General features: G+C 40.1%; 1 protein-coding gene and 1 pseudogene across 17 annotated transcripts in view; both read left to right on the plus strand.

Annotated features, from left to right (window-relative positions):
• RAPGEF2 (Rap guanine nucleotide exchange factor 2) overlaps positions 1–25,364 on the plus strand; it is a 251,541-nt gene that overhangs the window by 108,447 nt on the left and 117,730 nt on the right. For 13 of the 16 annotated variants that reach the window (XM_082391303.1, XM_082391287.1, XM_082391286.1 and 10 more), the window contains one exon: positions 24,577–24,652. In XM_082391303.1, coding sequence (XP_082247429.1) covers positions 24,577–24,652 — 76 coding nt within the window. Of the gene's footprint in view, positions 1–12,929; positions 13,181–13,231; positions 14,301–24,576; positions 24,653–25,364 lie in introns of those variants that run through there. The other 3 variants (XM_082391290.1, XM_082391293.1, XM_082391289.1) reach the window with 3 other exon arrangements.
• Positions 16,522–24,568, plus strand: LOC309628357 (S-adenosylmethionine decarboxylase proenzyme pseudogene; annotated as a pseudogene). Its single transcript has one exon. The product of its transcript is annotated as an S-adenosylmethionine decarboxylase proenzyme pseudogene (transcript).

Raw genomic sequence — 25,364 nt, forward strand, 5'->3', positions numbered from 1 at the left:
ATTGGTGTATTAAGACAGTGACGGGCAGAGGGTAGCAAAGTATCTTGAAGAAGGCGTCTTCCCCCCAAAGTTTTTCAAAGGCATCATTTGCAGCAGCGTTGGGGCTGGGAATCGATAGAGGAAAATTATCTTAGCTGAAGGTGCAGGTTTAGAAATCGTTTTTAAAAGAACATTTGGTTTTCTGTACACAGTGGGCAGGAAAATATTAATAATGTTTATTGTCCTAATGTGCTCTAAATCAGTGTATTTAAGGAACTGTAATAGAAATTATATTCTTAAATCTTCTCACTTTCAAGAGTACCCCCACTCTACAGTGCTGAAGCCTATTTATAGCAAAGTCACAGAATAGTAACTTGGATTAATGTTATTTTTTGGCTGCTGACTTCTTTGAAAGGCTGATAATTCTATGCAATAATTTAGGTAGTAATGATAGGCCCACACTGTGTTTCTAAACTTTCAACTTGCTGTTTGGGTTGTTTATTAGAGAAGGAAATAGCTTCCCTAAGTGGTGTTTTTTTTTGTTTTTTGTTTTGGCTGTACCACACAGCTTGCGGGATCTTAGCTCCCTGACCAGGAATTGAACCCAGGCCCTCGGCAGTGATAAGCGCAGGGTCTTAACCACTGGACCGCCAGGGAATTCCCTTAACTAGGTTGCATATTAACTCATAGAATTAGAATCTTTTTCTACCAATATAGCAATCATTTTTATACTTACTTGCAAAAAAACCGGTACACTAGATGTTTTAGATGTGAAGCATTATTGTTAGACAGACTCTTCTCGAATTTATGTTAGTCACAATCTTGAAAAAAAGAAAAACACTCCTACTAAAACATTGAATCTGATTTTCTCAGTAGAATCAATTTTATCATAGAGGCCTCCAAGGAAGGCCTTTTAATAGAAATGATCGTGCACACCATATTTAATCATAAATAGATAATATTTTTATTGCTCTGACAGTCAAAAACTGTCTCTGTTTTTCACATTCAGAGCAATCAGTACGCAGTCTCTTCCCCTTCACATCAATGCAGTACCAGGGTAGGGCCTGTAAGGCTGAAGGAAAAGGTAAGCCCAGACTAGCCGTAAGCGTCGGAACTTGGAAGATGCCAAGAGAAGGTACATAAGTAAAGCCAGGAGCCAGAGGGAACGGGGACAGAGGCCTGTACAGAGGGGCGAAGCTTCCAATGCACGGGCCTTAGGGTCTAGGCACCAGGTGTTGTCAGGCGGCAGACCTAGTAGGCAAAGCAATCTGTACGCTACGCGTGGCGTGAGAGATCAGTTCTCTAACTGGCCAAGTGCTGTCCGTGGGAATGGCGGAACGTGGAAGTGCCATCAAAATGTAGGGTTGTTTCACGGGCCCTTTTCGCGTTTATGGGTTATTCTATCTCATTCTGAAGTAGGTTTGGTAGAGTTCCAATTTTGAGGCATATTTCCGTGTTATTTCCAACTTCGGTTGAAAGTTGCGGGAAGCCCTGCTCTTTGGTCTCTGAGTTCTGGTGTCTGCGTGGAAGCAAGGTGGTCTCCTCCCTGCGGGCAGGTCATTTAATACCTGGCCGGGGACACGAGGCCGTCGTATGTGCAACATGAAAAAATCGCCCAGGGGTCATTAAACGGTACGGTGTGAACCGGTGTAGCAGAGGCCACAGCGAAGGCAAAAATCCCCTCAGAGACGGGGTGTTTTAATGTATGTGGATGGTAGTCGAGGGTGGCTCTTGAGGAAGTGAATTTTGAGTTGGGTTGACGGTTGACACTGTGGGGCAGTGGTTGGAAAGGAAATCTGCACACAGGAAAGTGACAGCACAGAAGTAGGAGTCAAGGACGCCGGTGCAGAGATGGGCAGGAGCTCAAGTAGGGCCACGAGAGGAGGACCGTTTGTCTGGAATAGACGTGCGCTTCCGGGCGTGGAGTAGTTGCCAGGTATCAGTGATGGTGCCGTTCACGAGAGCCCAGTTTACAAACCTGCATCGCGTGGCTGGAAGGCCCAGGGCCGCTGGTCCCTCAGGTCTCCGATAACTCTGGCACAAGTCGGAGAAGGGCGTGCAGCCTCGATTTGCACCGCGGTAGCTGTGTCCACCTACGATTAGTGCTTCTCTGCCACTGATACCAAATACACGCACAATTTAAAAATTAAAATTACGCCATGGTACTCTCGATAATCACATTTTAAATTAGAGCTGGCAGCTACGATGAGGATAAGTGGGGAAACAAGACATTTAACGAATCAGTTCTGAGAGGCTGAAATACTATTCTCATTTTGACTCACATGACAAACAATGAGCTACTTGAGATGAAAAATCGCAGGCCTCCTTTCTGCTTGCCAGTGCTACATGGTAGGTTAATTGATTGCTCTGAGAACTTGCTAGTTGTTTTCAGTAGTGAAAGAAGGTGAAACAATGGGAGAATGATTCTCTGTGGTAGGGACTGAAGGCACAATTAAATATTCCTTATTCCACGTAAAGGGCTGTATAGGATTAGAATATCATATTCTTGGAAAGGGCACAAGTTTGTTACGTCATGTGATGCCTTATTGGAGATGGATGATGGCATTTTAAAAACAACTCGCAGGTGAATTATGTCATGGAAGGGCGCCCTTATTGGGCATTTATCCGAAAGGTGTGAAGAGAAGCAGGGATCAGAGTTCTGGAAATTGTCCATTACAGGTGAGGTTTACCTACAGGTGTTGGCACAATCCCAACAATGGCGGCACAGATTAAGCTCAGAGGGAAAGCGTGGTTATGGAAGACGGGATGGGAAAAATAGAAAGACAAAAGAAAAACTGAATCATCTGAAAACTGCCTCATTGAGTTTTAATGAGGAGATAAAAAAGATAAAAGATACCTTCTCACATGGGGAGATATCAGTAACTTATAACAGGATTAAAGGAGGTGTTAATAAGCTTTTCGAGTTTTCTTTATATTTCTTTTCTGTTAGAAGTTTCTCGTATTTCTTGAAAGCATTCTCCCTCCCTCCTTCCCTCCCTTACTTCCAAGAGAAACCGCAAGACTTTGTTCAGTGGTTACTTGGAGTGACCTAAAGCGAGTGGGTTAACAGCGGAGTAAGGGCTAAGAAGAACTACTTATCTCAGCCGTTGTTTTGTGTAGCCCATTATCACATTGTTTTGCAGAAGCAGGTGATTGGGCCTGTCATTGACCAGTTAATGAAATAGTTGGTTAGGCACGGAGTCATAGAAATGCACTTCTGTTTTAACTTTTAACTTAAAAATGTTCAATTTGGGGCTTCCCTGGTGGCACAGTGGTTGAGAATCTGCCTGCCAATGCAGGGGACACGGGTTCGAGCCCTGGTCTGGGAGGATCCCACATGCCGCGGAGCAACTAGGCCCGTGAGCCACAACTACTGAGCCTGCGCGTCTGGAGCCTGTGCTCCGCAACAAGAGAGGCCGCGATAGTGAGAGGCCCGCGCACCGCGATGAAGAGTGGCCCCCGCTTGCCACAACTAGAGAGAGCCCTCGCACAGAAACGAAGACCCAACACAGCCAAAACTAAATAAATAAATAAATTAAAAATTAAAGAAAAAAAATGTTCAATTTGATCTGCACATGGAAACATATGTATAGCTGCATGTATAATTACATTAAAATATACGCCTGCATGCGTGTGTGTGTGTGTGTGTGTGTGTGTGTGAGAGAGAGTGTGAGAGCTGGTCCTCTGGGACTTGACTGTTTTCCCTCAATCTTCTACAGTTATTTCCTCCACATCCAGCCCAGCAGCAGTTAAGCTGACATACCTGTATCCGATCACCAAAGCATTCTACTTCCTAGGTTAAGTAACTACTAAGTTAAACAGAGAGTTATCATGAGTAAATGGCTGTATTGTTCTTCTAAATATTCATCTGTTACGCCTCATCCCTAGGAGGGATAGTGTCCTAACACCTTCATGTCTTAGGGGAATGTTTACCACAAGGGCCATCAGTAGTGGTGAGCAAAGTGACCGGAGCTGATTTCCAGGATCAGACCTCACCCTCGGCTACTCGTTGTGTCTCTTGGAGGGCGCTTGATGCTTAGTTAGTACGAACGCGCCCTTCTGTCCTGACCTCTGTCCTGAGTGGCTCCCCTGCTGGTGTTTATGTGCGTCTCCTTCTGTGTTACTCGGCCGCCCTGCGAGTGTAATCGAGCCTCCACGTGCCTGCCTGGACGGTGGTGCTGACACACGGAGGTGCTGCTGTGTGCCCCCAGAGCCAGGGGACGGTGGTGGTGTGGGCAGAAGGGCGCGGGCGGTCTGCTTGTCTGCTGCTTCTCGGAGCATCGGTAGGGTGAGACCGGAGACGTGACCTTGGGCTTAACAACCTGCAGGTCACAGGTGGCCCGAGTGAGCCCGTCTCAGTCAAGTGGTGGGGCTCGTTGTGGAGATGAGCACTGGAGAAAGAGAAGTTTCATCATTTCCAGAAATTTCACCGTAAAGAGGGGCGGGGAAGCGGGGTGGTGGCTGGAGGTCCAGGGGGACTTGTCTCTTCAGAAGAGGCCAGAGCGTGTTTGTGGGTGGATGGGAGTGACCCAGCAGAGAGGGCTTCGTACAGGAAGGAGGGGGGCTGCTGCGGGAGTGGGTGAAGCCCACGACGGGGCAGGTGTTGGCTTTGGAAAGAGTGCGAGCGCTGCACCCTTTTATGTGCTCTCGATCAGAGCCACAGATCCATGGGTGGGTGTGGGAGCCCCGTGGTGGGCGCCGAGGGGTTCTGACAGACAGGGAGGAGGTGACACAGAGGGAGTGTTGAGTGCCCACTTACTACCAGTGGTCACTGGCATGTGGTCATCTATGCCCCGCCCACTCCCTGGCAGGTGTTTGGGGACAGGCGTGGAGCAGGAGGTGTGGGCACTGCTGGCTTTGTGCTTTGCCAGGAGCGCAGTAACGGGGCCAGGGGAGCAGGGCTTACGGGCGCGCCCAGGCCCTGGGGACTGAGGATACGTGTCTGGAGTGCTGCTTCTGTCTCTGATGGCTTCATCGACAGCTTGTCACCTACTCTAGAAATTTCTTCGAGTCTCAGTTCTGGCCTCTCTTTTCTCTCCTGACAATTGCTTTTTGTTTTTTTTTGTTTTCTTTTAGCAAGTAACCCTTCAGAGTTAGGAATGGCCGTACCTGTCAAGTCACCTGCCTCGGTCACCACCGCCAGGGCCTTTGTTAAGTTGTCACCTGCTCTGTCAGAGCACCTCCCCACCTGCCCTCAGGACTGCTTCCGTATGAAGCCGTATCATCGTTTAAAAGCTCAGACTTTGCTTGTTGATCCCTTGCTTCAGGAGCTTAAGTGGCATGCAGCCACCAAACAGATAAAACCCAGCCTCTGCGGCGAAGTGTGCAGGGCAGCTCAGGACGTCTTCAGGCCCACCTTGCCGTGCCGCTCCCTCTGCTGGGACGGCCACCTCACCCCTCCTCCCCTGTGGAAAGCACATGCTTTCTCAGCTGTGAGAGTCTTTAAAGGCCTGGGCTGTTTTGTCCACCTTTGCTTCCCCGGTGCCTAGCACAGAGCAGGCATTCTGTAAGTATTCGTTGAATCGTACTGGTTCAGGATTATATTTTTAACGTGCCCTTTAAAAAATCACTTTAAAAAGGAGCTTAGCAATACTATGCTAAGCTAGTTAATCCCTTTTAGAAATCACTTGTAATAAGCTATGGTTTATTGGAAGTCAGGTTAGTATAGAGGAGAAGAGTTGGGAGGGAACGGGGCTGCAGTGTGTCAGAGAACGGGTCCAGGGAGCCCGGGGTGGAGGCACCGCGTCATCCGTGCAGGGCGTGGGAGAGGGGAAAGGGCAGACGGCATCTTACTGGGTATCGTTCGTTCGCCGTCTGTGTTAATTACAGTGAAATTATTAATATTGGTTGCATAAAACAATTGCATAAGCATAGCAGGAGCTACTTTTTCTCTCCCGTAAGAGAACCCTGAAGGTCCACGGCCAGGACAGCCCTAGGTTCCCATCCTTCTTCTCGGCTCATAGCTTCCACTCAGCGTCCACTCAGGGCACAAGCTGGCTGCCAAGCTCCAGCCATCACATCTGCAGTGGGAGCTAGAAGCAGGGGAAAGGCAGACGAGCAAAAAAGTTAACTTCCATCCTTGAAACAACATTTCTCTTCACATTCACATTGTCCAGGTGTGGTCATATGGCCGCTTCTGGCCGCCCAGGAGCCTGAGGCATGTAGTCTTTTATTCCGATATGAATTATGCTCCTGAAAATAATAACATAAAAATATCCTTCTAAGGAGAAAGAGGAGAATGGATATTGGAACAGGCAGCTAGCAGCCTCTTTAGTTTCCCTCACGCTCTCTTATTTTGTCCATTACCTTTCTTTACTAGACCTGTCTATTCCTCAGCCCTTTGCCTTGCTCCTTCAGCTGTTACATCATCTATAACTTCCACTTGTTCTACCTGAGGTTGACTCAAGTCCAAGTATTCCCAGGACACACACACACACACACACACACACATAAGGTAAACATATATATTAAAGATTTTAAGGGAGGGCTGGGAAGCAGCTCCAAATAAGGCAAATACATCTTGGAACAAATGTGAGCTTGGTTTGACTAGAGTTGATGCTATCGAAGGGAGAGTTTAGTTGCACTTGATGTAAATACATGCTGTGTTAAATTTGCGATAAGGTAGACGTATAAATTAAAGGAATAGGGTAAAATATGTTAAAAGATACAGTGGGATATACTAAAGCGTTCCCCCTTTGGGTATCAGCTATACTTTCTGCCCCAGTACACAGTGTCTTCACCTTGGAAAGCTAACGTGATTTTAGCATCATTTAGACCATACTCCGATGTGATACCCCATCCTCAGAGCGGTACTGTTCTCCAGAGAGGGAGCTCGGTGGCTGGGTCTAGTTGGGAATTTGGTTGCTATAACTACAGCTTCGCAGGTGAGCGGTACATGTAAGTCAAGCTTCCATGGTCCTTGGACTGCTGGCGTTGGTGGTGTCCTAACAAAGTAAGTAGCCTTCAAAGGAAGATCTCTGATGTGTTTGTGTGTAGAGATGATGTGGTATCACAGGTCACCTAATGCTTGAAGTCTTCAGTCAGGAAGTTAGTCATCTATGGTCCTCGTATAACTGAGTGTGTGATTTCATCCTAGAAGTCCGTATTTGCAGTGATGTTTGGATTTCTCTTGCAAAAGTAAATATTACATTTCATAAAGGTTTTCAAGTCTGACATGCATGCGTCAGTGAAATACAGTATTGTTTTTCTCTGTAAAATGTTGGAATTGTTTGTCTTCTGCTAAGCATAAAGGAACTCCCAACCCTTGTGTGTGCACACTTATTTTGGGGAAGGGTTGGTTTGGAGGGGTGTGTGAATTACTGTTTCACCTGTATGGATTCAACGTGTCTTAAAATACATAGCAACTAAATTGGGTTTTGTTTAAAGAAATATACTTTCAGTATTGGGGACACTGACAGAAAATGACGAGAGTAAGGCTGTCGCTAAGAGAGAAATTCATAGAAGAAGCAAATTATACTTGGTAAAACTGGAATGTCTATTAAAATAAAATTTCCAATTAACCGTAGTTCAGGGACCCTCTATTTTATTTTACATTGACTGTAAAATTACATATATAATATATAGGTACATGTTATATATAATAGACAACACCAGTCATATATTTGAATGTTAAAGAAAATGAACTTATGCTGTACTATGAACCCCACTTTATTTTTTAGATGTACTAAAAATTCTTTAAAAGTACTTCAAGAATTAAGAAATAGTTTAAATAAAGTGAAATAATAGCTTAGACATGTATATCACTGCCTTTTTTATGTTAGAATTTAATTAAATATAATGTGGGTTTAAAAGCTGCCAGCTTAATGTTTATTACTGATTAGAATATTGAACTGTAAGTTCAAAATATTAAAAAAATTTATTTTCTTAGCTATTTCTTATTTTTGCCACACATTTATGGCTTTATAGGTGTTGGATATTTTTGCAGTTAAATATAAAATATAATTTCTGGTATTGAATGTTCATGTGTTATATAGATCGACATAAACATCAAATAACTGGATTTTTTTAGTTCTGCTTTTAAAAGTTTTTTTTGAGTCAGACATTTAAGGATAATTTTTACATTATCTTTTACTGATGACTCACTTTACATTTTATAGCTGTAAACTGCTTAGTGTGTCGGTTTCATTAAGATAACTTTGTTATTTCTTAAACATTTTCAGATAATTTTTTAAATTAGGGCAATGGCCAAAAATCTGTCCAACACTTTCCTGTATTTTATTTTTATTATTATTTTTTGGTTCATTAGGGTGCAGTTAGAAAATCACCATTAAGTGTTCATACTTAATTCAGTTTTACAAATAGGAAAACTATCTTCTTTCATCAGTCTAAATCATATCCAGAATGTATATAAGTATGTATGTATGTATATCAGAGGTTTTCTGCTGCCATGGTAGTTTATATAGTCTATAATAAAAATAATTAATTCTTATTCAGAATTTTGAGACCATTTCAGTTTACCACTTTGTCATCTCATCTTGGATTTTAACTAATACATAATTTTGGAAACAGAATGAATAGGGTCTTCAAGGTTTTATAATCATTATCCTATTTAAGTGAACTTTAAAAAGAATTGAGGTAATATTGACATATATTAAGTAAACTTTTGTATGTTAATTTTGTATATAGTTAATTTATATAGTTATATGTAGTTTATAGTATATATAGTTATATTTTATATATAAATATATATATATATAGTTAATTTTGTGTATGGAAGCATCATTGTGGCTAAAGCAGAGATTTTTTTTGATTATTTATGTCAGAGTACAGAGTAATTATTGTCCTTCAACTAAATGGAGAAGAGCTGCCTGATAGCCTCTCAAGCCTGAGAAGTATGTTTTAACTTTTCTAAGAATGTGCTTGTGGAACAAAAAGTAGAAAAAACCTTGTTTCGAGTCCTTGCGTTTGGCAATAAAGGTGGTTAGGAGATAACATGAAAGGTTTGACCGAACTGGGCCTGTTACTGGATTCACCTGGCTTAGAATGGGTACAGCACTGAGGTCCAGGCTCTGGAGGTTTTTAGTCCCTACAATCTGGGCTGGACTTCATACTCCTATTTTCAAAGCTTACAAGCAGTTGGTCAGTCAGATCTGAACTGAGCAGCTGGGCTAATGACCGTGGAACCAATGTGTAAGCACTGGAGTTTTAAGATGAGTGAATGAGGGGACCCTGGAAGATGCCGTAAAGCTGGGACTAGAGATAGGAACCCCATCTCTGTGGCCTTGGTTGGCCAAGGTCAAGGGCCTGACCAGTGTTTTCATGGAAATAGAATTCGATGTGAGAGTAGTTTAGGAGGACTGACGATGGAATTTAGTGACTGAAATTATAGATAAGGGAGAGGATGAACTAAAAGATGCTTTGGACTTGTGTGTCTGGCAGCGTGATGCATTTGACAGCTACAGCCTAATCCGGAGGGGTTGAGGTGGGTGGATATTAGAGGTGAAATGAGTATTTTTGATTTTAGGGCAGGTTATGGTTCGTGCTTTGACAGACGGGGGAGCTGCAGGGAGTATGAAGACATGATCTGGGCATTGAGTCATCTGAAAAGCTTTGGGGGAAGGGGAGGGCAAGGGAGGGGAGGGTAGAGGGGCAGGTAAATAGGGGGAATACAGAGGCAAAAAAGAGATGCTTATCATGTCAGAAGGCTATAGGGACAGACTTCGACAACTAAACTTTTGCTTTACTGCCCATTCCAGTCCTATTTTGAAGCAAGTCATGCAATATATTGCCAATTCTTATGTAAAGGGGATGCCAGATATTATAAATCCTATTGAATTTTGTAAGTGAGGTAGTATTAATTTTTACAAAACATAGTTTGAAAATGATGGTTTGGGTTGCTTCCAGTTTGTGGCTTCTGTTTGTGTGGACATATGTTTTCATGACTTCTTGAATACATACCTAGGAGTGGAATTGCTGGGTTATGTGGTAAATGTATGTTTAACTTTATAAAGAGCTGTCACACTGTTTTGCGTAGCGGCTGGAACATTTTGCCCTTCCCACTAGCAGTTTTTGAGAGTTCTGGTTGCTCCACATCTTCTCCAGCACTTGGTATTGTCCATCTTTTTAATTTTAGCCACTCTAGCGTATATGTGACGGTCATCTCACTGTGGTTTTATTACGTGTTTCTCTGAAGACTAGGGTCGTTGAGAATTTTTTTATGTGTTTATTGGCCATTCACATATCCTCTTGGAAGCGTTAGTTTACCCATTTCAAACAGTTTTTTTAAAAAATTGCCCATTAAAAAAATATTGAATTGACTGTCTTATTTTTGAGTGTGTTCTTTATGTATTCTGGGTACAATTCCTTCTTTAGATATATTTAGCAAAAATTTTCTTCCAATCTGTGGCTTGCCTTTTTCTTAACTGTGTCTTTTAAAAGCAAAAACTTTCTACCTTAATGAAGTCCATTTATGTCAGTGTTTTCTTTTATAGTTTGTACTTTTGGTGTCCTGTTTTAAGAAATCTCTTCTTCACTTGATGTCAGAAAGGTTTTCTCATGTTTTTCTTCTAGAAATTTAATAGTTTTAGCTCTTCCATTTAGGCCTGAGATCCATTTTGATTTAATTTGTGTGTGTGGTGTAAGTAAGGGTTGAGGTTTGGCTTATGCTTCTCGATACAGATATTCATCTGTTCCAGAACTATTTATTGAAAAGAACATTTTTTATGCATTAAGTTGCCTTGGCACATTTATTAAAAATCAATAGACCAAATTTGTTTCAGGTCTGTTTCTGGACTCTTTCTTTTCTTCTGTTGATCTATTGATACATGTCAATTCTTATACCAATACCACATTATCTTTATTTGTGTAGCTTTATAGTAAAAAATCCTGCAGTATAAATCCCTCACTTTTGTTCTTTATCAAAATTATTTAGCTCTTCTGTGTCTTTGCTTTTCCATATAAATTCTGAAATCAGCTTGTCAGTGTTAGGGTTTGACTGGAATTGTATTGAATCTGTAGATCCGTTTGGGAAGGTTTACCATCTTAATATTGAGCCTTCCAAACCATAAATGTGGTATAGCTCATAATTTATTTAGATCTTCTATTATTTTCCTTTGTAGGGTTACATCCCCTTTTGTAGTTTTTAGTGTACAGGTCATACACAGCCTTCATTAAATATATTCCTAAATATTTTTTGATGATACCTACTAGGTTTTTAACTACCTCAATCTATAAGAAGAGATCTGAAACAGGTTAAACAATATTGCCAGGGTTACTGTTGGTAGAATTAGAAGGAACGGTTATTTACAAAACAAGGGAAAACAAGATAAGTATGGTTTGTGAAAAATGTCCACATTCCATGCAGATGAATTCAATAAGTTGACATTTTATTACTTGATATCTTTGTAAGAAATCACACATATGTGTGAATTTATGCTTTTCCTTTCTTGGAAATGAGTTCTTTTAACTTCCAAGAATTTTATGAAGGCAGTATTATTCAAGTGACCTGAATTATTGTTTAGGTCCTATTTTATGAAGACACGTGTGCTATTTCAACTTCTTTTATGACATACACCAGACTTGGGGGAGACTGGTGGCTGGGTTTGGGTACCATTCGTGTAAGCCTTTAAAGAATATCAGATGTTTCTGTTGCCATTATTTGAATATTTGATTCTTGAGATCAGTTCAGGTTTTTACTGGTTAGGACGAATCTGAACTATTCATTTGAATTCATCTACCATTTTTCTCACTAACAATTTACATAGGTCTGTTCAGTTATTTCTTCATGTAATTGTTTATTTTACCTCTAATGAATTTTACAAAAGTCAAGTTACTTTCTTTTATTGTATTATTATTTTTTATATAAATTTATTTATTTATTTATTTATTTTTGGCTGCGTTGGGTCTTTGTTGCTGCACACGGGCTTTCTCTAGTTGCGGCGAGCGGGGGCTGCTCTTCATTGCGGTGCGCGGGCTTCTCACTGCGGTGGCTTCTCTTGTTGCGGAGCACGGGCTCCAGGTGCACGGGCTCAGTAGTTGCGGCACGCGGGCTCAGTAGTTGTGGCCCGTGGGCTCAGTAGTTGTGGCTCGCGGGCTGTAGAGCGCAGGCTCAGTAGTTGTGGCGCACGGGCTTAGTTGCTCCGCGGCATGTGGGATCCTCCCGGACCAGGGCTCGAACCCGAGTCCCCTGCATTGGCGGGCGGATTCTTAACCACTGCGCCACCAGGGAAGTCCCAAGATCAGGTTGTTTTAAAATGAGACCTCAGAGCTGAGCTTCCTCGCCTCTTCGACTCATCCACAGTGTGCTTTGCACAGTGAAACGGGGAAGATTCAACAGAGGCATTTTGGGTAAGGCATGTGCCCAGAAGCTGATGGGAAAGCTGTTATGGACCATAACTTGCATACAGACTGATGAGCTGCCGTCTGTGTAGAGAACACCGTGATCAGCAGAGGCCTGTTTGTGCCGCTGAGCAGACCGATAGCGGCACATCAGTTTAGCTCAGCTGTTCCCCAGCAGCTGGTCACGAGGACGTGGACACCACCAAAGTGCAGTCAGCATCCCACTACTGTCCTTTGCTGCTTAGGTTGTGGCAAGAGACAAAAACTGCCTGCTCCCTTCACCCCCGCACAGCTGAGGTAAGAGCCACCTTTCTTCTCTAGAAGGGAAAAATAACGGCAAAAGCAGCCTCCTTCAACTTTTCCCATGCTGTTTTGATACAGATTTATGCTCGTCTTCTCCGTGATAATCATTCCAGCCAGGTGCACAATTCAACATCCCTCTGGTGGCGGGAGAGCAGTGTGTGTAGCAGAGCTCGGGTACATTTTAATAACAGAATTGCATTGGCGAGCCCACCTAAGCGTTTGACCTTGAAGGCTCAGAGGAGAGCAGACATGGCAGATTCCCCGACGTGCCCTTGACTTGGGAGAGTGGATAGTGAATAAGAAATTGATAAAGAGTGTCTGTCCGGCTGCCGCTGAGGTCATGAGGCTGGTATGCGGAAACAGTGCCCTTCACGACACGACACGCATAACTCAGAACTGCAGCCCGGAGGGTGGGTGGGTCACCGAAGCAGGAAATTGGCCGTCAGGAAGAATGCGGGCTCCGAGCGCAGGCTGCAGCCGCGTGGACTCAGCCGGAGAAAACACGGGGGCCATGGGGCGGGCTCGAGGCTGCAGACACCCAGCTCCTCTACCGCGAGGAAGCACTGTTGCCGCTGCTTCAAAGATACCGAAGCCAGCGCAGGTTAGATTTGTTCTAAGGGATTGAAATGTTAACAGCATAAGTATCAGATGGCTAGTACTTCTGTAGTTACTTAGATCACAGGCTACTGAGGAATGAACAGAGGGGGGGAAACATAGCTCTGAGGCTTCGCTGGTCATTTTTTTTTTTTTCCTGTGCTCTGTTTTTATAAGCGAGGGTTAAAATGTGGAGATTCGCTGTGTAGAGGAGCAAACCTCTCTTCGTCTGTGCAGGGTGATGACTGTTAGAATACTTCTAAATGAGCCTTGAAAGAAACCGTCTCTTTAGTTCTCCCAGATAGTTCTGAAATAGCCTGTTCACACACACAGCTTCTATGTGTACTCGGTGTGTGTATGTTTTTGTTTTAAATAGCTGTTACTTTTTTTTTTTGCTTGTTAAACTAATGAGTGAGGACAAAATATTTTTAAAAGATTAAATGCATTTTTATGATGTCTTTAAAGCCACTGTCCTCTTCTGTTAAATGTATTCCTGTAGAGTCTACCGATTTTTGAGAATGGAATTGATTGCATCAGCAGTTACTTGTTAGATTTTTTTTTTTTTTCTTAATGTGTACTGCTATTCTGCTATCTGAAGACAGTGTCATGTGAGTATTTTTTGTAAGTCCTAAATAAATAAATTGGTTTTGGTTTAGGAGCATCAGGCCAGACATTTTTTAGGTTTTAGTAACTGCTTATCATTTCCTAGAAATGAAGATATGAAAAATTGATATCTCGGAGAATCACATTTTCAATCATTTTGTAAATTAGGATTGCCTACCAGTGTAGTCACGGTTTGATTGCTGTGTATCCCCTCTCTGGATGTAGCCTGACATGAAAAAGTTTACATTCCAATACTGAGGAGTTGCATTCCACTGGGCAGTTCTGACGTACCACAGGAATGCGGAGGCCCATACAAAGGGCAAGCTTAGGGCCACTGACGGAAGAGGCTTGCGTGCTCAGCGACTGCCTTTCGTGGAAACTCACACTCACAGCAAGTGCTCATGACTGAACTTGGATGGGGAAAATGTGGTCACAGGAACGCAGGACAGGATGGCCTTCCCTCAGAAGGAGCCTGCAAAACCCTGTCCGGTGAATCACAGCCTGTGGGTATTTATGAAAACTAGGTAAGGTTTTATATTTGCAGGCATTGGTGCTTTCTTGTTGTGAGCCTTGAACTTGAAAGAAAGTTTTATCAGGCTGGTAACGTTTTTCTCTATTTTACATTATGTAGAAGACTAATTACTTTCAGTAAATTTTTTGTCTGCATATTTTGGGTACTATCAAGTCATTCCATTTTGCACCTGTAAAAATGTTAAACTTAGTTTATTTCACTTTTAGGAACAATTTGTAATTCTTAATTTTTAATTTGTTCCGTTAAAATAACTCAATGGGAGTGATAATCTGGATTGTTAAACTGTCTTTGGAGCAGCCATTCATCAATTAGTTTTACTGAGGGGATATGAGCCTTTAGGAATACTCTGCTTGTTATGCTGCAGGTGGTCTTTTCATTAATCATTTGCTGTGAGTTTAGCCTTTTTTTTTTTTTTTTTAAATAGCGCAGAGAACCAATAGGTTGATGGAACGTGTGTCTGCATCACTTTTAGTTGTCACCTTTGGTGGTTTAGTGTAAGATTATCAGGGCATTCTGAAACTACATTGAGGTTAATAGTTGAAAGCCAAGCTATACACCGTACTTCTACAGAACAATTTAGAAGGATTTAAAGACTATAGTCATTACATGTTCACACCTTGTAGAATCAGAAGCCTATCAGCATTCTTAAAACACACATAACCATACTTCTCCATTTCTCCCTATCTCTTTCTCACTCTCTGGCCTTTTGTGAAAGGCTGGCATCAAGTACAGAAAGGGCTAACAGGTTTTTAAGTATTCAGACCTAGTCTCATTGATAACTGTTACCTACATCTTTTTTTGAAAGACAGTTATTATATATGTATTTTAATATTTGTATCTTATATGTAAATGCCCGTGTACATAGAAAGACTGAAATTACCAGAAGACAGGGATAATTTTTTTTTAAAGTTTAAATTCAAAGTTAAAAAAAAAAAGCTGCGTCCCTTTAAAAATTGAGTTTAAATTTTAAAAATATCTTTGTTTATCTTGGTACGTCATATTATGAGTGCCATTTCAAAGGAGCAGATGTGCTAGTAGTTGAATTTCTGGCAGCAGCTGCCTGAATAGGCTTGGTTTTTATAGATTTGACATTCAAATCTTCGAGTCTCCCAGGGTAACCCTCAAGCCCTTGATGGTCATTTGTAGTTTTGCTGAATTCGAGTTGCCTTCTGAATTACAACAGCTGACTTGTCTTTTTCACTCAGCTAGCCCGTGAGTGAGCAAGACTCTGAGAATCCGCCTTTCCACGAAGCTCTGTCCCCCACTTGTCATTAGGTTTGTGCTTTACTGGTATAAGAGATGCACCATAGCAATATTCCTGAGGAGGTCTGGGAATTATTCCTTGCACATGGCAAGCTTACCAAAGACCAGAGTTCTTATATTATTGAGTGTGGAAAAGGGCTATAGCAGAAAGTGAGAGGAAGGGTCAGGTCAGTGTGGGAATCCCAGAACCCTGGGTGATGGAGTCTGATGGTAATGTTGGGCATCTCTTTTAACCTACCCTTAGGTAGGTTGGCTTAGTTTCTCCACTTATGCAATGAAAATTGAACTGGAGGGACAGTTCTCATGGGAAGAGGAGGATGGCGGGTCATACATATTATAAGCACTTGGGGGCCTTTTCCTAAATAGAAATACTTGAGGGCCTTTGATGTAGCACATTGGACTCTGACATACTTTCAGGTGGGAAGCTGGAGAAAAAAATGCCAAGAGACCCTGTACTATATGATTTTCAAGTTTTTTTCTCAGCTCTGACATTCAAGAAATGCATTTGGTTTTTGAGATGCATTGTAGGCAGCAAATATGACATTCTTTCTTACTGAACTCATGGCGCTCGCTGTTCTGCCTCTTATCACAACTTTCTGTGCAGTCATATTCCACGGAATACAAACTATTTACGAATAGGGGCTATATTTAGTGAGTTTCTTGTAAGCTCTGTATTGATTACATAGTTCATATTGATTCTGTAGTACGTGTCCAGTGAGTATTTGGAAGAGGAATAGGAAGCAAAATTGTATGTGTGTGTGCATCTCTCTCTCTTTCTCCCTCTCTCTCCGTATATATGTGGACACGGGGTGGGGAGACCCCCCTAATTTATCACCAGGGATAAAATAAAAAATGGGATAATGCTGGGTGAGAGGAAAATGTAGGTATAATTGACTCTTCAAAACTGATTTCAGGTTACCAGGGGGGAAGGGTGGGTGGGAGGGATAGACTGGGAGTTTGGGATTGACACATTCCCACTGCTATATATGAAATAGATAACCGACAAGGACCTACTGTATAGCACAGGGAACTCTGGTCAATATTCTGTAATAACCTAAATGGGAAAAGAATTTGAAAAAGAATAGATACATGTATATGTATGACTGAATCATTTGGCTGTACACCTGAAACTAACACGACATTGTAAATCAACTATACTCCAATGTAAAATAAAAATTAAAAAAAACTGATTTCAGATATTTCATTAACATTTGTTTACCATCTCTTTGTATCTTCCCAGTTCTTTCACCCATGACCTCTATCACTTCATTGCTAAATTAGTGTAGAAAAAGATTGGTTCCAAGTTAATCAGTGGTATAGCTCAGTCATCAAACTTAGCTCTTCCTTTGCCCTTAAGGTTGGTTCTTGTTTGGTCAAAGTGGAGTTACTACTTTTTCTTAGTCAAGTCCTGAATTTTGCCAAAATACTCAAAACCACTAAAACAAACAAACACACAAATCTTCTTGATAAGTTTCTCTTATATACTTAAAAAAAAAGTTGTGGATATGCGCATGTGTGTGTATAACGTAAAATATGCCATTTTAACCATTTAAAGTGTAGGATTCAATGGCATTAATTGCAATCACACTGTTGTGCAACCATCATCACTACCTATTTCCACAACTTACATTTCATAGCTCCAAACAGAAACTTTGTAACTTTGCATTTCCCTAACCCCTGGAAACCTCAGGTCTACTTTCTGTCTTTATGAATTGACCTATTCTAGATATCTCATATAAGTGGAATCTTACAATATTTGTCATTTTGTGACTGGCTATTGCACTTAGCATAATGCTTTCAAGGCTTACCCATGTTATAACATATATGAGAACTTCAGTCCTTTTTATTGCTGGATAATATTCCATTGTATATATCACATTTTGTTTATCGACTCATCAGTTGATACTTGTGTTGTTTTCACCTTTTGGCTATTGCAAATAATGCTGCAGTGAAATATCTGTTTGGGTCCATGTTTTTGATACTTTTGGGTATTTTTCTAGGAGTAGAATTGCTGGGTCTTATATTAATTCTGTGTTTAAGTTTTTGAGGACGTGCCAAACTCTTTTCCACAGTGACGGCACCATTTTACGTTCCCAACAGCAAAATTCAAGGGTTCCAGCTTCTCTAGATCCTCTTCAACATTTTTTGCATTCTTTGCTTTTTTTTAAAATTTTTTAATTATAGCCATCCTAATATCTCATTCACATCTAGTATCAGGTGTGATATGGTATCTGGTTGTGTTTTTTGTTGTCTTTTTGTTTGTTTGTTTTTATTTTGAGAAAGCACAGCAAGGATTTATTAAGCACTCTTGAGGGGAGAGTGGGCAACTTGGGTGAGTAGCTTCGTTGTGGTTTTGATTTACTTTTCCCTAATAACTAAGGATGTTGATACACATATCTTCTTTGGAGAAAGGTCTATTCCAGTCCTTTGCCTATTTTTTAATTGGGTTGTCTTTTTGTTGTTGAGCTGTAGGAGTTCTTCATGTATTCTGGATATTAAACCCTTCTCAGATATATGATTTGCAAATATTTTCTCCTGTTCTGTAGATTATCTTTTCAGTTTCTTGATGATGTCCTTCAGGTGCACTAGAGTTTTCAGTTTTGATGAAGTTCAGTTTATTTATTTTTCCTTTTGCTGCTGGTGCTTTTGGTGTCATCTCTGAGTCCATTGTCAAATCCAAGGTAATGGTGATTTATCCCTTTTTTTCCCCCCTAAGAGTTGTATGGTTTTTGGCTCTTTTATTTAATCAGTGATCCGTTCTCAGTCAATTTTTGTATGTCATGAGAGGTAGGGGTCCAACTTCATTCTTTTTCGTGTGGAAATACAGTTGTCTCAGCACATTTGTTAAAGAGACTGTTCTTCCCCCATTGAATGAACTTGACACCTTTGTCAAAATTAGCCATAGATATGGGTTTATTTCTGGGTTCTCAGTTTTATTTCGTTGGTCCATATGTGTCTCTCCTTATGCCAGTACCACACTGGTTTGATTACTGCAGCTTTGTATAGTAAGTTTTGAAATTAAAAGTGTGAGTTCAGGGCTTCCCTGGTGTCTCAGTGGTTGAGAATCTGCCTGCCAATGCAGGGGACACGGGTTCGAGCCCTGGTCTGGGAAGATCCCACATGCCGCGGAGTGGCTGGGCCCATAAGCCACAACTACTGAGCCTGCGCGTCTGGAGCCTGTGCTCTGCAACAAGAGAGGCCGCGATGGTGAGAGGCCCGCGCACCGCGATGAAGAGTTGCCCCCACTTGCCACAACTAGAGAGAGCCCTCGCATAGAAGCGAACACCCAACACAGCCAAAAAAAAAGCAATTACTTATCTTTAAAAAAAAAAAAAAAGGCTCCCACAGTATGGCTGGCGACATTAGCTAGCGCTCGCTCTACTCTCTCTAACGGCGAAACAGTGGACTACAAGAGACTGAGCTGTATCTGCCTCTATTTCCAACAGACTCACGTTCAACTTCCGCTCACCAAAAAAAAAAAAAAAAAAAAAGCCGGGAAAATTTTATTAACCCTTTTTTAAAAAAAGTTAATATAAAATTATAGCAAAAAAAGAACCTGAACTTTAACACAGCTGGAACGATCCTCAGCGGCAGCGGCAGGAGAAGAGATTTAATTTAGTTGATTTTCTGTGGTTGTTGGTTGCTCGCTAGTCTCACGGTGATGGAAGCTGCACATTTTTTCGAAGGGGCCGAGAGGCTGCTGGAGGTGTGGTTCTCCAGGCAGCAACCCGACGCAAAGCAAGGATCTGGGGATCTTCGCACCATCCCAAGATCCGAGTGGGACATACTTTTGAAGGATGTGCAATGTTCAATCATAAGTGTGACAAAAACTGACAAGCAGGAAGCTTATGTACTCAGTGAGAGTAGCATGTTTGTCTCCAAGAGACGTTTCATTTTGAAGACATGTGGTACTCCCTCTTGCTGAAAGCACTCGTCCCCTTGTTGAAACTTGCTAGGGATTACAGTGGGTTTGACTCAAAGCTTCTTTTATTCTCGTAAGAATTTCATGAAGCCTTCTCACCAAGGGTACCCACACTGGAATTTCCAGGAAGAAATAGAGTTTCTTAATGCAATTTTCCCAAATGGAGCAGCATATTGTATGGGACGCATGAATTCTGATTGTTGGTACTTGTATACTTTGGATTTCCCAGAGAGTCGGGTAATCAATCAGCCAGATCAAACCCTGGAAATTCTGATGAGTGAGCTTGACCCAGCAGTTATGGACCAGTTCTACATGAAAGATGGTGTTACTGCAAAGCATGTCACTCGTGAGAGTGGAATTCGTGACCTGATACCAGGTTCTGTCATTGATGCCACACTGTTCAATCCTTGTGGGTATTCAATGAATGGAATGAAATTGGATGGAACTTATTGGACTATTCACATCACTCCAGAACCAGAATTTTCTTATGTTAGCTTTGAAACAAACTTAAGTCAGACCTCCTATGATGACCTGATCAGGAAAGTTGTGGAAGTCTTCAAGCCAGGAAAGTTTGTGACCACCCTGTTTGTAAATCAGAGTTCTAAATGTCGCACAGTGCTTTCTTCGCCCCAGAAGATTGAAGGTTTTAAACGTCTTGATTGCCAGAGCACTATGTTCAATGATTACAATTTTGTTTTTACCAGTTTTGCTAAGCAGCAGCAACAACAGCAGAGTTGATTAAGGAAAATGAAGAAAAAACGCAAAAAGAGAACACACATAGAAGAAGGTGGTGGTTGCTTTTTAGATATTGATACCAAGGGCCATGCTTTCCATAACCACCACCTTGTAGTTGCAGAAAGCCCTAGATGGAATGATAGTGTAATCATTTTGAATTGTATGCATTATTATATCAAGGAGTTAGATATCTTGCATGAATGCTCTCTTCTGTGTTTAGGTATCCTATGCCACTCTTGCTGTGAAATTGAAGTGCATGTAGAAAAAACCTTTTACTATATGAAACTTAAAAAAAAAAAAAAAAAAGTGTGAGTTCACTAACTTCGTTGTTTTTCAAGATTGTTTTGGCTAATTAGGGCCCCTTGCAATTTCATATGAATGTGAAGATTGGTTTTTCCATTTCTGCAAAAAATATTTTTGGGGGGATTTTGATGGGAATTGCATCGAATTTGTAGACCACTTTGTGTAGTCTCTTATAAGACTTAATAGTAAAAAAGAATGCATTTGATAGGACTAACTGTTCATTTCTGACAGTGGCACCGAGGAACATTTGGAGGAGAATTTAGGCAAATGGCTTTGGAACAATCTTTATCTATTTCTGACTTTTCTTAAAACCCTCAAGGATTGTAGGTGTACTTTTTAAGTTAACCAACTTCTTATTTAATGTGTATCATTTCTACATTTCCTTAAGTCATGATTTTAGAAATTTAAATGATACCAACTTTCAGCTGCTATTAATAAGACTGAATGAAGTGTTCTTTTAATTTGTGCCTCTGGTTTTACAGAAAGCCCTTTGGATACCCTTAATTTTTTTGTTGGAAACTTTTTAGCTCTGTGTTTTTCCCCTTAGAAACTTTTCTAGGGCAGTGCTCTACTGTAGATTTACGTGGTTTTCTATAAGGGTATGTATAGTAATTTTCATTTTTCATTTCTCCTAGTGTGTCCATCCTTTTGAGGTGTATCTCTGTTTATTATTTGTTATTTATTATGTTAGCAGTTTACTGTGCTAATGCCTTGAAAGACTTCTAGTTTTCATTTGACTTTTAATTGAAACATGAGAACTCTCTGCTGTTTAATCTTATCTTACATACTTTGTGCATTTGATCACTTTTCACATAGAATATTTCCTTGTGCAGGTTGGGTCCTTACTGCTTTTTTATACGCACATAAAACTTTATAAAAATGGCTTGTGCTTTATTCTTACTGGCTTTGTTTTGTGCTTTACTATCTAAACGTCTCTGTGTCATTTGTAAACCTGAGGATTCCTCTCCATTTCTTCCTACTAAATCATCTAAAATATTTTAAAAATTTGATCTTAATATCATCTATGGGAGATCTTACCTGCTGTATGTCTCTATCCGGTTACCTTTTTTATCTCTAAAATTTTCCAGGACTGTATTTAAAAAATTTTTTTATGTATTTATTTATTTTTATTTTTATTGGAGTATAGTTGCTGTACAGTGTTGCGTCAGTTTCTACTATACAGCAAAGTGCATCAGCTATATGTATATATATAGCCCCTCTTTTTTGGATTTCCTTCCCATTTAGGTCACCACAGAGCACTGAGTCCGGGACTGTATTTTTAAAACAGTTTATTTATATAGAACTTGGTCAAAGATTTTTTAAAACTTAGTAAATAATGGTGTTTACTTACTTTTGTTTCTGTATTTATTGTTTCAAAGAATCAGAGAGTAGAAGCAGAAGTATTTTGTGGGCTGAATGGGTTTCTAGGTGACGTTTTTCATTCCTCCCTGACCATTCCTACCTTACAGCTTCTGGTTTGTAAGCTAAGAGTAACTCCTCTCTGCCATAGAGCCAAGGGACCTTGTCATTAGGCCCCAGCGAGTGCATTCATGACTTGCGCTTTAGCTCTTTTGAGGCCACTCTTTCCTTCTGGGTTCTTGGCTGTGTTCGAAACAATGGATTTTTGGATAAATGAAATAATTTATTCTCTCTTGCTGGAGTGGGTTCTCTGTGCATTTGCCTTTCCCCCCCTCAGTGTATTCAAAGAATTAACCTGACAAGAGTCTATTATTTCTCCTATGGTTCACATCTTTGTGATGGTCAGTAGAACCTGAGTCTTTTGGGGCTTCAAAGAGAGTTTTGTTAGATTTTAGTGCAGCTCACTTTGCAAAAGGCATAGAGATATTTTTTGTAGCACATCTTAGGGGATGCACACTTTTCATCCCTAAAGTAATAGTGTTAGTGCAACTAAATACGTGAATATCTTCTCAGCCATAAAGTTCTGTTGAACTAATGGCTGATCGGTAAGGGGTTTTATAGCCTTAATTCTGGAGTAGGGAGTGGTTGGTACTAGAATTAGGCATAAAATAAATAAATACCACATAGTTTATTCGTGTGGATGTCACTACTTTTGTTGCTAAAATTTGTGAGCAACTCAATTCTAGCAGTTTTTATTTTTTATTAAGTTGTCATCTAAACATTGTATGCATTATAGACGTTTGATTTTTTTTTTTTACTACATGAAATTTTAAAAAAGGAAAACCACTCGATCATTATGATTATGAAGCTTGTCTGGTTCTGTAATTTAATAAAATACGAAAAAACTTAGAGTCACGTGATTTTCTTTAGGTTTTAGTGCTATTTTATTTAGTGATAAAACTTAAACATACAATATATGTTTTTACCTAGTCCTGTAACAGGGTTCAGTGGGCAATGATGGCATGAAACCTGCTACATATTTTACTAACACACTGAGATTATTTCTTAGTTTGTAGTGCATCATTAAATTATAAGCTTCATTGTAAAAAAATAAATTGCAAGTAGATAGTTTCAAAAACCAGAAGCAAATTTTTGTGTGTGTTGAGAATTTTCTGTAATTTTAGTGGTCTTTAATTGTAAACTAAGAGGAGAATATGTAAAAATTTAGGTCATTTTAATTGCATGTGAAATAACATGACAAAGAAGATAAGATTATTATATTTTTCTTGGCAGATTTTTTTCCACTTAAAAAAAGCACTTCAATATGTATGGTTGTGAGAATATGTATGTATGAATATTTTTTGAAGGATTTTTCAGATATGCTAAGTATGGTTCTTTTTGATTTTCATAGAAACAATTTTGGAGCAGGAAATGACTTCAGTGATGGCCTGAGCTCGCCCGATAACCTTAAAAATGAGTACAGTTTAGACTATGAGGATGGTCAAGTTGGTTTGCTAGAGGTCCCAAGCTCATAGAGTGAGAACGTTGACTTTCTTGTTCTCTTCATCTTACATGACTTTTTTTTTTTCCTAATCCAAGTTGGGTTCTAACATGTGAAACATTGTATACTACCATGACATAAAGAGAGTTATAAAAGGAATGAGAATGTCCATAGGAGCTGCTCAAATGTCTAATTGATTTGGGAAAAAAAATCTCGATAAAATAGCTCTTTGGAAGCGTTTTTTCCTCATATTTTTCTCAAAAGTAGGTTATTAAAAACGGTTACTGGGACTTCCCTGGCAGCCCAGTGGTTAAGACTCCGTACCTCCGCGTTTCCCCTGCGGGGGCTGCGGGTTCGATCCCTGGTTGGGAAAGTAAGATCCCCCATGCTGCACGGTGTGGCCAGAAAAAAAATGGTTACTAAGATGTTGACTGGAGGGAAGGGAGGCCTTTTGGAGTAGTGAATGAGCAGAGGTAGGTGGTACGTTAGCAGAACAAGTCATGACTACTTAGAACTCTTCGTGGCTCTAGTTGGCATAAAGCTATGCCAGAGAGAATAAATCTGCTCTAGCGTTAGGTGGGTATTTCCACAGATGGGGCAGAGGTGCCGTGTCTGAAGTCGGCAGTGCAGTTTTCACGCGGAAAGGGGCTTTGGGAATGCATGTCCACGTAAGTCACTGTGTAGCTGAAAGCCCTGAGTTGAATACCTTTTCCTTAAACTGATTTTGAATAAGTTGATTTGAAAATTTAGAAAAATAACTACATTTTTAAGTGAAAGAAATGTTTAACCTAAGCAAGTTAAGTTATAGAAGAGAATTATATGCATTTTATATCTTGGATATTTTTATAGTTTGCCATTGATCCAATTCCCACCCCTGTTAGAATATTCTAAATCTTCACCTAACTGGGAGTGGTTTCAGACAGCCTAACACAAAACACATTCATAATGATTCTTCATTACTTACATTATGAATTCAAAAACACTATATTGGAATTTTCCAGAGAAATATATCTGAGATTTAAAAACTTAAATGGTTCCTTCTCATTCTGTGTAAATAATGGTTTGAGATAGTTCTCTTTCTTCAATGTATATTTTTTGTAGTTGTTTTCTTCCTTGTTTTTATTCATCTGAATGGTTAGCTTTAATTCACAATTTGTATTTCTTAAATCTTTTTTTTCTTTCTAGTTTTGGCAAGCGTTCTGCAGGAAGCTTTAGGCGTGGCTGTGAATGCATTGTGTTAGAGCCTTCTGAAATGATTGTGGTAAGAATACTTCTGTGAAGACTTTTTTCCCTTAAAAAAAGTTATGAAATAAAAGTATTTTCACAAACTACTTATAACTGTATTATATATTTTATAACTCTAGGTATATTTATTTCATAACTTTTTGAGTTTTAGTTCATAATCATTATAATTATTTACGGGAGTCAAATAATGAAAAAGAAAGTTTAAAAGGGTCACGTACCTAAATGTTTGGTGTTTGAACTTTATAAATCAGTCTATGAAAATGCCATTTAATTTAAACTTGGGGAGAATCTTGGAATTGCAGGATTTTAGCTCTCCAAGTATTGGTTGGAATGAGTGAGGTACTTTAAATGAGACACAGTGATATGTATTCAGGCAACAATTGACAAAGGAAATCACTTCCTTTATCTAATTGAAAGAAATTTGGAGGACTTTTATGCTGGTTAAATACTCTGTTGAGATTTTTATCTCTTTAATTGAATAGTGTGATTTAAAAAATATATTGAGGTAAGACACATGCAAAAAACATAACGTTAGAAGAGATATTAGCAACATAATTATTTTTACTGATGCTTTAAGGAAAGCCTGTCACATTCTTCCTTACTGTATAAACATGATTTTAAGATGGGACACTATGTACCCCTTAAAAAAATCAGCAACAAAAATAAGATTGGAGGGAGTGCCAAGTAGAGACACTCAGTTGGCTGGTGTGCATAATATTTCCCATCCA

This window comes from Balaenoptera borealis, assembly GCF_965194805.1.
Source record: "Balaenoptera borealis genome assembly, chromosome: 4".
In the NCBI taxonomy this organism is placed as follows: domain Eukaryota; kingdom Metazoa; phylum Chordata; class Mammalia; order Artiodactyla; family Balaenopteridae; genus Balaenoptera; species Balaenoptera borealis.